A 12395-nucleotide genomic window follows, 5' to 3' on the forward strand; every position below is an offset into this window, starting at 1 on the left:
TCGTGTACTCAATAAGTACTATTAGCATTGAAGTTTGAAGGTTCTGGGTGCAGTGGTTCGCGAGTAAAGTGCCTTCATGCAAAAAGTTAACATTGGCCCCTGTGACCTTGACCTTTGACCTGGTCATCCCAAAGTCAGTAGGGGTCGTGTTCTCAATAAGTACTATCAGCATGTGAAGTTTGAAGGTCCTGGGTGCAATGGTTCGTGAGTAAAGTGCCTTCATCTAAAAAGTTAACTTTGTGACGAACGAACGAACTAACAAACGGACGGACAGTTGAAAACTAATATGCCTCCCTTCGGGGGCATAACAAGTTAGCAATATATAAAACAATCCATTTTCAGAAATATAAACTTATCATTCCATTATTGAGCAATTACTGATATTTTCTATCCGGTGTCAGATAATATATTTATCAAACCTTCAGAGGTATTGGAATACCCAGTCTTGTTTGTTCTTTCTGGTCCAGTAGTATATAGTCCATGATTGCTTTCTTTATAGCATATCTCCGGTCTTCCTCCATCTCCTGTTATAGACAACACACAACTTGGTTAAACGCTTGATTAATGGTACGTATTTCCAGCTAACACTAAAATTATCTTTTTACCAATTTTTATGAGCTGATTTTTTAATATACTGAGTAATGTCTGAACATCAACAATATTATATTGGCAATTTAGTATTACAAAAATATAAACTATAAATGTTTATAAATGGATGATTTTAAAGCTATCTAACATTTTACTGTCGAGATCCTAATTCTGAAGAAGCCTTGCATCATTATCATGTGGTCTTAAATACATTTAGTTGAAATTATGTTTATACTGCCACATCCATTTCTATACTACAAACTGCTCCACACACCTACCTCAGAATTTGGTATATTGTAAATAAGATTATTTACTGCAGAAATCTCTGACAAAAGTGGACAATTTACATTTTGCTGCAATATTTACATCACTGCCATGGCCCAAATGTCCTTAAACAAGAATATACCTGCAGGAAATGCCTAGCTGCCTGTGGTACACACATCCTCAGTTGTTTTGGCACAAACTTATAGATTCCCTGTAGCGTTTCTTCCTCCACAGGGGAGATCATGATTGGTTCTATAGCTTTCTCTACCAAACTGTAATATCTGTAAATGTAATCAAGTGAAACTTGAGAAAATACACAAAGTAGCATAAACAGGAAGAAACGTACCCAAAGTCATTTTGCCTTTTTCACATAAGAAATTATATTATTAAATTTCAAGGTTATATTAATCATTCTATTGAAGGAACATTTAAATACATTCCAATTATCAATCTCAATATTACAATGTCAACATGATTAATTAGCAACTTGACAGGCTCAGCACTACATTGTCCATTTTATTTAGCTCAGTATCAAACTGCCTTCATTGTTAGCTCAGAACTTAACACTGTCAACCTTGATAGCTCAGTATACTACCTATGTTCCCCTGAATAGCTCAGTATTACACTTCCTCCTTGGTTAGCTAAGTTCTACCCTAACTGTTTAATTAGCTCAGTATCACACTGCCCATCATGTTAGCTCAGTACTACACTGCTCATATAGTTATCTTGGTACTACACTGCCCATTTGGTTATCTCAGTATTATACTGTCTACCTGGTAAGCTCAAAATTTACTGCCCAACAGTTTACCTCAGTACTACACGGCCCGGTTGGTTAGCTCCGTACTACAATGCCATCGTGGTTAACACAGTATTACATTTCCGACATGGGTAGCTCAGTACTATACTACCCACCTAGTTAGATCAATACTAAACTGTGCACTAGGTTAGCTTGGTACTACACTGCCTAAATGGTAATCTCTGTATTACAATGCCCATCTGGTTAGTTCAGTATTCCAATGCCAACTTGGTTAGCTCAGCACTACATTGTCCCCTTGGTTAGCTCAGTGCTACACTGACCACTTTGTTAGCATAGTACTTCACTGCCCACTTTGTTAGCTTAGTGCTACATTGCCCACTTGGTTAGCTTAGCACTACACTGCCCACTAAGTTAGCACAGGATTACACAGCCCGCCAGGTTAGCTCAGTACTATACTGCAAGTTTGGTTAGCTCAGTACTACACAGCCCACATGGTTAGTTCAGGGGTGTTAAGTCTGATCTCCAGGTGACTGAGTCCTTTTACACATGAACATTTGACAGAAGATATCGTGTCTAAGTTCATTCATCCATTGCAGGGAAGCTGTAAGCTGATTAGGCAAAACAAGTTTGTCATAAAATCAAGAAACACTGGTCACAACAGATTAACTGAGTGCTGGTACATAATTGAAATACTGCTGAAAACGTCATTATACCCATCAAACAAACACACATTACATTGAGTCAAGCAACCGCAGGCACGCCCAACACAGTGACTGAAAGGGTATACACATGTAAAATATTGCCAACGTCAGGGAAATCTGTGTGATGTGCAAGTCAATAACTACTGTTTCATGATAAGCCTGTGTACTCACCTTTCTGTGTCATCCTCTACCGGGGTACTGGGGCGGGACAGGCCATGTGTGGAGAAGTAGAATGGTGGAAACTCCACTTGGAGTGCAGCTATACTGTCACGGTCATATTTCTCACAATAACCACCTGTCTCCACTTCTTCCACATCATCTAGATCTTCCTTGTTGTCAGATTCCTCTCCATCTACCATATCTTCACCTGTAACAATATATTAAATTATTCCATGTCATTTTTTATGTTCCTTTTTTTTTTACTTTTTTAGATTGGTGGTGTTATACTGTGAAAAGTATTGTACTACCAATCCAAAAAAAAGAAAAAAAAGAACCAAGATAATCCATCAATGCATTTAAAAGTTATGGAGCAGAAACAATTTTTATCTGACCTTCAATGGTGACCTTGACCTTTGAGCTACAAGCATAAGCCATGTACAGGCATAACCTACATACTTCCCTCTAGTCACATACCAAGTTTTATGAACCTTTAGCTTGAATACTTTTTGAGTACTTGCAGGATCCAGACTTGCGGACAGACAGATGGAAGGATGGACTGATGGATGGGCAGAGGGACGGAGGACATTTCTACCATCCAGTGTTCCTCTTGTAAGTAAACAAAATTTTACAATGAAATGATCCGGTGATTTGGCCTAATGACCTAGTTTTTGAATAAGGTAACTCATGTTTGATTTTTATCTAAAATTTAGAAAGATAAAGTATCTTAAAGATAAGCAGAATATGTTGTGTCCAGAATTTTAACAAGGTTTTCTATGACCTGACCTAAGCGACCTCGTTTTTTTTTACTGCATATGATCCAGTTTCAAAAGTGCAAAGCACACATTCTGACAAGAGTTCATAAAGACAAGGAAGAAAATATGGCCTCAATGGCATTGACAAGGCTATCATTTGATCTAGTTTATGAACCCAGATGAACCAATTTTGAACTTGTTCAAGGAAAATATTCTTACCAAATTGCATTAAGATTGTGCATAACTGCAATCTTTAAAGTATTTAAACATTAAAAATATTAACAACAAATGACAAAGGGCAACCACCACAGCTAATCTTGAGCACTTTATACTCGGGTAAGTTAAAAAGGTCTTACCATTTTGTGATTCAGCTTCTGGTACTGGGGTCATTCCTGGAGCATACGCTCCAGAGATACCCAATCCTGAATCAACACTTTCTGACAGACTGTGTACACTTTTTCCTGAATCCTTGACTGGTTTCCCATTTTGCTCAGAATGCTGACCTGAAAACAAAAATATACACAGGTCATGCAATGTCTTTACTGACTTCCCATTTTGGCAAGTGATAAAAAGACTGTGTACACACTTTCCCGATTCTTGACTTGGTCAGTGTGTACTTTGACAACTATCTGACCATTGCTTTGTTAATTTCTTTCAAAAGTTTTTCATCATTGGGCAGCCATTTAACTTCCCAGTGGTTCTGGAAAATGACTGCTTATCCAATTAAGCTTATTCTCCACAACTTCACATCATCTGCTTAAACAAAGCATTTACATCAGCAATTCTTCTGATAGAAAATAATTCATCTGCCATGAAGATCTCATATATAAGTATAAATTTCACAACCAATCTGCGGGTTTTGACAAAGCTGCAACAACTATAGCAGCTAGATTATATTTCTCAATTAAAAAGTGGACATCATATTAGAAATACATAAAATTATGATACAGATAATAAAACTAAACCAGAGCACTAAGCTGATGTGTCATGACAACATCTCGATTTACTGAATTTCCCGTGCTTCATGCTCTTTGAATACAGATCATACTTCTTAGTGCTGCCAAGTCAGTCAATGGTTTTTATTTTATTTCCGCCAGTACTTGTACAAAGACTCTATCACTGGGAGTAGTTTAATAGATGTAAATACCTGGCTATCAGGTAACTATTTTTGCAGTAACTTGGCAGATCCTCTCTACATCCTGAACAGTTACCCTCGAGCCAGATCATCATAACTGTCACCCACCCAAAAAAAACAGTGAAATATTCTGATAATGCAAACTTAGAAAATTAATAAAAACTTTTACCTCATCAGACAGCAATGAAGAACAAAACACTTTAATATTTAGCCCGCTGGCGGCAAGTGGTTCTGCCTTTGTGACCAGTGCAGACATCCGTGCAGACTGATCTTGGTCTGCGCTGTTCGCTATTCTGTCAGTAATTTTTCAGTAAACATCCCTTTGAATAATAAATGGTACTGCCAAAATTGAAAGATGGACCAGTCCATTTTAGAAATTAAGCAGGGTAAAGGTTAAAAATGTAATATGGTATATCCTCTAACAAAGGCAATAGTTTCCTTAGGATGGAACTAGCTACTTCTTACCTCAGTGTTTCAAGATAGTTACCTTTACATTGCTAATTTTCTAAAACGGATTGGTCAATCATTCAATTTTGGCAGTACCACTTGTTTATCAAAAGGGTGTTCACTAAAAATTTACTGACTGAATGACGAACAGTGCAGACCATCAGATGTGCAGGCTGATCTTGGTCTGCACTGGTCGCAAAGGCAGAATCACTTGCCGCCAGCAGGCTAAAGGTTAAAGGTAAGCAACAACAAAAGTGTGTTTGTTAAAGGATGGTTACTTTTGACCTCTTAAAATTCTAAGTTTTTTGTAAATTGCCTCTTTATGCAAGAAAGGACGATAGACATTACCATCATTAACATGCATATAAATCCGCTTATTTCTGGTAGATCTAATTAAAGGTAATTGTACCTAATAATCTCTTCAAATGCTTGTATAAATAATCACTTTATATAACTGCCAATGCATTATTTAGTGAGCTCGGCGAGTAGCTTAAGAGAATAATAATTTCATTATGATAACAAATTAGATTTATTGTAGGTACATTGTACGCTTAGATCAAATATCGCCAGTAAATACATTAAGATATGTAACGTCTATGTTTTATTTGACATGATTTACCTACACTTGATGGTTGCTGGGTATCGCCCCATTGTTCAACTTATAACGTGCATTTTGTAAGAGAATTCAAGGTACATTCAAACATTACACCAGTGATTGCTTTTAACATTTTTTAGACTACAATCATATAAAATACAATATTAGAATTAAAATACCCACATGGGGGCTTAACACACTTAAAGTGCACTTTGCAAGTTTGATTGGTTCTTTTGATACATATCAATTTATTGCTAAAATAATTGCCACAGACTTTATAAAACTTAATCTATCAAACTTAGTTATTCCATGATATATTTTGTAAATGTTTTTAACAATAATGTTCTACACAAACAATACATTTTGATTGCATTGTCCCAAAGAGGAGGCCTAAATTGGTCTAAGCTGCTCACCTGAGGAGGACCTTGACCTGACATTGCTTCTCACCAAGTTTGGGGACGATCCATCAAGCAATTTATGAAAAGTCATTCAAGGCATTATTTTATAATTAGCTGTCTAAGTGGCCTATAAAAGTGAAGCCAAAACAGAAACCTCTGGTTCATCAAAGGGTGCAAAACTTATGTCTGATAGAGAACCATCAAAGGGTGCAAAACTTATGTCTGATAGAGAACCATCAAAGGGTGCAAAACTTATGTCTGATAGAGAACCATCAAAGGGTTGATATAAAGAAGCTTGTTTGAAGTTTGTTTTTTTCTATTTTTAGCTATGACCACTCATAATATGGTCAAATAGAACCATTTCAATAAATTCAAATAAGGTTCATGGAAAGAAATGACCATGTCTGGTGAAAATTCATCGAATGGATCAAGAAAAGCAATATTATTGTTTAAATGTTGTTTTTTTTATTTTTTATATTCTGGCAGACACTAATTGGAGATATGCTAGAGGTTGCTTCAGACCAATTTTGATGAAAAGCCACCAAACGTTTCATGAGGAGATATTGCTGAAGTAAAAAAAAAATGACAAAGAATGACACACAAAATAGCTCCTTAATGTGTTACATCGAATACTGCAAAACATCTTTATACAGATTTTAAGTTTATAACCTTACCTCATCAATTACAATGTTTCAACATTAAGACCTACTGAAAGTGCACTTTTCCTACTTACAAACACTTTTTATTAGTGATCCTCTAAAAGGATTAATTTTCCATAGCCATTCACTGTATTTAATGCATTTAATACCAAATCTTTACAAGGGCTCTTGAATGATCTCATTGTTCAGCCTATTGATAAACATTTCAATTACCCTCTCTAAGGTATCATCAATTTTCTTTAAAAACTCTAATACCTGTTTTGTTAATAGAAAATATATTATGCTTATATCATATCAATTGCACTGAATAAAAAATAAACATGTAAAATAAATGAAATAACTTTTCTATATTGGGATTCAAATATAATGGCTTCCTTAAGAATTAAAAAAGTAAGTTACACCTAAACTGATTATTAAGCCAAATGTGATGATAATTTGTATTGAGTAAAGTAAAGTAATAAAAAAGTAAAACTAAATTTAATATTTTAATATACTGTGACATTCATGTTCTATTCAATATATCTATTTTAAACTAAATATTATATGAAATTCTATAAGCACCCAGCTGCATGAACCTATATTCAGTTGCCTACAATAATATATTTTCAATTTATATCTATTTTATCTATCCAATCGTGAACTTTCATTTGCAACAAGTGACCGTACAATATATTACCTTATTGGACGCATGTGCGTACAAAAAAAACCTATATTTAACATACGATAAAGCCCGAAATGTGTGAAAATGTTCCGACTGTAAATCGGGTGAAGTAGGCGTTCTATGTACAGAATTAGATTATGCGTCTTGAAATGAGAAAGGCAGTACAATATTCAGTGAATCGTTTTTAATTTAAACTAAAATAAAGAAGATATAGAATAAAAAGGTTATTTAACATTGAACTGTACAATACAAGATATATTCCCCCTAGCGGCTCATCCAATATGGTTTTCTCAGCTTGGTACTCATCCAAATATATCTCCGTATTGTATAGAACAATGTTAAACAAGCAAATTCGATGAATTGGAATCCCCCGCCGAAAGGGTCAGAGTTGAGGAACGGCAAAAAAATATATCCAGCAAAAAGTTAAGAATGTTACCAAGAAGCAAATAATTTCATTAGTCAAAATCAAATTAAAAGAAAATGAATGGTTTGTTTGTGGGTGGGGGGGGGGGGGGGGGGGGGGGGGGTGAGGATACAACAGTGTACATGTTGATTATAAATATTGATAGAAAGTGAAAAATGAAAAAAAAAAACATAAAAAAAAATGGTGGGGGGGGGGGACCAAGGTAAGGTGGTGACCAGGGTAGTACACAACATCACATGTTTATAATAAATGTTCATGGAAAAGAATGAAAGAAATTTAATGAAATTCTTCCAATTGGTTGGTTTGTTATGTACAGATCTGTGGATTTTTAAACAATTAAAGGGCAATAACTATATGGAAAATTGACCAATCAAAAAAAAACCTTGAAGGGCATCGTCGCAGTATCTTGGTTCATGTCTGTTTCAAGTTTGATGAAATTCTACCTGCTAGTTACTGAGAAATGGCTGCAGACGGACATTTTTCATTAAATCAAGGGCAATAACTCTGACGGAAATTGACCTATCAAAAAAAAAAGATTGACGGGCATCCGCACAGTATCTTGGTTCATGTCTATTTCAAATTTGATGAAATTCTACCTGTTAGTTACTGAGAAATAGCTGCAGACGGACATTTTTTATTAAATCAAGGGCAATAACTCTGAGGGAAATTGACCAATCAAAAAAAAAAAACTTGACGGGCATCATCGCAGTATGTTGGTTCATGTTTATTTCAAGTTTCATGAAATTCTACCAAGTAGTTACTGAGAAATGGCTGAGGATGGACGGATGGACTGAAGGACTGACGGACTGACGGACGGACAATGCCATTTCAATACCCCCCTCCCGATTTCATCGGCGGGGGATAATAACCTAATAATATATAATATATACATTTTATATATATTCACACACACACACACACCCATGCACCCATGCATGCACACAGACACACACACACAAAGACAAATACTGCTTGTTACAACTACAATGTAATGGGCACCAGGGCTGACTTAAGCAATTCATGAGGTCCTCAAGTCATTTTGCTTATTTTTTCATAGGTTTGGATTGCTCAAAACCCAGGATAACTTAACCTTTACCCAAGATGGCCCTAGGTTGCTCACCCGAGAAACACACCATAACAGTGAAAACATGTTTGACCTAGTGATTTCATGGAAAAATATTCTGGTCAATTTTCAATAGGATTGGACCAAAAATGTGGTCTCCTGAGTTTAAACAAGTATTTTCTTTGATATGACCTAGTGTCCTAGTTTTTGATCCCAGGTGACCCATATTCAAACTTGACTTAGATTTCATCAAAGCAATCATTCTGACTTAACTTTATGAAGATCAATTGAAAAATACAGCCTCTGTTGCATACACAAGGTTTTTCTTTGATTTTACCTGGTGACCTACTTTTTAACTCCAGATGACCCATATTCAAATTCAACCTAGATTTAAACAAGGCAATCATTCTGACCATATTTCATGAAGATCAATTAAAAAATACAGCCTCTATTGCATACACAAAGTTTTTCTTTGATTTGACCTAGTGACCTATTTTTTTTATCCCAGATGACCCATATTCAAACTCGACCTAGATTTTATCAAGGCAATCATTCTGACCAAATTTCATGAAGATCAATTGAAAAATACAGCATCTATCCATACACAAGGTTCCTCTTTGATTTGACCTAGTGACCTATTTTTCGACCCTCAAACAGACAGCACAATCTCTATAAATGAGAAATATTGTAGGTCTTCTCTACAAATAAAGTTTAATGCCCTAAAAAGTCTTTACATCAATTACAAATGAATTAAATTTACTAATAGACAAGATTTTTAATTTAGTTTTAGTCTCTAAAACTATTTATAATCTTTATGAAGATGTATTTTCTAATTAAATTTTAAACATCTCTTTTGAAAGCTATAAATACTACTAAATTGGATAAGTGCTTTTCAAAATTTTAAGACAGGGTTTTATGACTCCAGTTTGCTCTTAAAATGATGCACTTTCGCATCCAGGGGGCGCTTTCAACTACCTGTCAAAACCTTTTTCTTTTCTAAATCCATAAACTATCAGTCAATGTTAATGTGAAATCAATACATTATTTACCCCACACTTGAAACTTAAATCTTTGTTAGTGGGTCACATCGGGCCATTAGAAATAATCTATAGAGAAAACAGATAAATAAAAATATCAAAGACTAGTCAATGAAATCAAAAATCTTGATCTATCAAGGTAAAGTCTGATTTATGTAACATTTTACACTTTGCATATTAAATGTCTCAATTTTGAACAGAAACCCCAGAGATTTGAAGTATGTGTAGATAAAAATCTTTACCACTTTAATATTTGGTTTTCTTATTACAAAAGGGAAATATCAATAATGAAAGTATTAAAAAAAATCATCTACACAAGTGATTCAAGGAAACAATTTATTGTGCATTTCAATGTCTATTTCAATGCATATTTGATAATCAATGTATTCCAATAATCTATGTATATTTAAACTGAACTTTGGAAAATTGTCTCTTCCTTTTCTCATTCCAGAGTGTTTTGTTATCAATTAATAATAAATTTAAATTAACAAAAAGTATGTTAACTGATATGACGTACAATACTGGAAAATGTTATTTCATTACAATGAAACCATGCTCGCTTGAGAATTGGTGGCTCAAGCAGTGGGTATGGTCCTTAGCCAATCTGACTAAAGTATATCTCCTATTACGCTACGCATAGGAGCTGACAACGAGCTATTGATGCCCTCGTTCTGACAACCCTTCCGCTAGCCAATCAGAAGTTAACTTACAACATTCTGCAAGCTTTAAAAAGCCTTGATATTTGATATTAACAATTTTTATGTAGATAAATTCAGATAGCCGGTTAGCTCAGTCGGTAGCGCACTTGCTCTGTAAGCGAGAGGTCCCGGGTTCGAGCCCTGGATTAACTGCAAATTTTTCTTACTCTTTGACATTTGAACAAGTTGTCTGATTAGTTCAAACAAAAATAGATTTGCGAAAATAAAAATAGCAATCTTGGAAATCCAAAATATACAGAAGACGAATGTGAATGGGTCGTTCTCAGATCTTCGTTTAGAAGATCAAGTACTTTAGTCAGATTGGGTCCCTAGCTTTTTTCATACATTTTCAATGTCTGAATCATTTGAAACCATGTGATTGATGTTTAACTATAAATGTTTCAGTTTTTCCTTTCACCCCAAGGTTTGTACTAATCACTCGATAAAAAGGTGCAATAAAGCAGTTTATTATAACCACTGAGGCAAAAAATTGAAGGTTGGCTAAAAAGGAAATGAATGGTTGTAAAACAGGCAGGGTGCCTGGCGGGGCAACAGGGCAGAATGAATTTCGGAACAGGCGATGCGACCTGCTAAAATTAGCTAGCTGGAGCACTGTTGTTGCATTTAAAAGAGTCATATTCAGACATATATGAAAGGCAATGCTTGGTTAATAAGTAGTTCCAATATCAACAAGATGATTTATTATCATCATTACTGTTTATAGTAGTACAGTGGATAAGTCCAACACCGCCCTTCGCAGCATAATCCCTGTACAATATGTTTTGTTCCATGGCTCAAACTACAAATTAGAACCAATTTTTCCAGTCCCATCAAGCTCGAGTGAACAAAATTTTGACTGTAATTTAAACAGGATATGGTTCTGAATAAGACCAAACTATTTTCACGTATCTTTTTTATTGTCTCATTAAGTACGCCATACACACATTGCGGAAGTATCTAACATAGACTTACCATTTGTAATAACTGTATTTGTTTCTATCTCACTGCCCAGGCCCGAGGTGCTCTGTATTTGTGGTAGTGTTGTGAACCCTGGGGGTCGTACGTGGAACTCTGGGTCAGACCTGAAAGCCACTGAGGGGGCAGACCTTCTCCTACCATTGATGCCATAGATCCAGTTTGTAGGTTCCACGGAGGCATACTCCGGAATGCTGCAAAATATCAGTATAACTAAAGTTACATATTCTGCTCTTAATAAATGCCAGTAATTGGCCATAACAATGCTTCAGATATACTATTCAAAAAAATGATTTTTGGTTTTCTTTGAAAAAAAAAAAAACATGTAGAATTCTTCCAAGAGGCTATTAAACTTTTAAAAAATTTGAGAGCACAAAATTTCATGGTTTTTGTAGGAATTACAATTTTGATTTCAAATTTTGAAGAGATAAGATGAAAGGGAATTTGGTTTAATTTTTTGGATCGACTCCACCAGGAAATCCATGAAAATTAGTTTCCCACGAAGATGAATAATTAACTAAAAATTAATAAACACCAGTGCTGATTTGTTAACATAATAAAACAGACAGGAGGTGTTATGACATCTGTAAGTTGATATGAAAGAAAAATGTGATATTTATCTTAGACCAGGCCTATACTTACTGATGTCGACAATAAAATAGGGGAAATATTTACTGTAGATATGAAAGAGAAGTAATGTAAACACTACATTTTATTAGAGATATTGTTGACATCTCTGCTTAAGAAATCTAACGTTTGAGTCAAATTTCACTATTCACAAAATGATCATGAACTTCTGTGCAATATAATAACTATTAACATTGTTCCATTCTCCTGTATAATTTCTGAATTGAGTTTTTTATTCAACATTCAAATATGCTAGTTTCTGTTAAAACATGCTGACGCTAAAATGATGTCACGTTAACAGGCAATGACACCAATGCTTTTGTTGTGACCAAGAAAGAGCGCTACTATATTTTATCTTGTTTTAGATGAAGGGCATATTAGAATCGAAATAATGTATAGCAAAATCATGTTTTACTTAAATTAATCACTCAAAATCGATTATACGTTGCCAGAAT

General features: G+C 34.9%; 1 protein-coding gene across 1 annotated transcript in view; it reads right to left on the reverse strand.

Moving 5' to 3' along the window:
• LOC123529765 (dynein axonemal heavy chain 3-like) overlaps window positions 1-12395 on the reverse strand; it is a 128921-nt gene that overhangs the window by 94622 nt on the left and 21904 nt on the right. The window contains exons 5-9 of the mRNA XM_053520732.1: window positions 11311-11507; window positions 3578-3724; window positions 2482-2677; window positions 995-1133; window positions 420-524 (exon numbers count right to left, since the gene is read on the reverse strand). Coding sequence (XP_053376707.1) covers window positions 420-524; window positions 995-1133; window positions 2482-2677; window positions 3578-3724; window positions 11311-11507 — 784 coding nt within the window. The remainder of the gene's footprint in view (window positions 1-419; window positions 525-994; window positions 1134-2481; window positions 2678-3577; window positions 3725-11310; window positions 11508-12395) is intronic.

The sequence above is a fragment of the Mercenaria mercenaria genome, chromosome 13, assembly GCF_021730395.1.
Source record: "Mercenaria mercenaria strain notata chromosome 13, MADL_Memer_1, whole genome shotgun sequence".
In the NCBI taxonomy this organism is placed as follows: domain Eukaryota; kingdom Metazoa; phylum Mollusca; class Bivalvia; order Venerida; family Veneridae; genus Mercenaria; species Mercenaria mercenaria.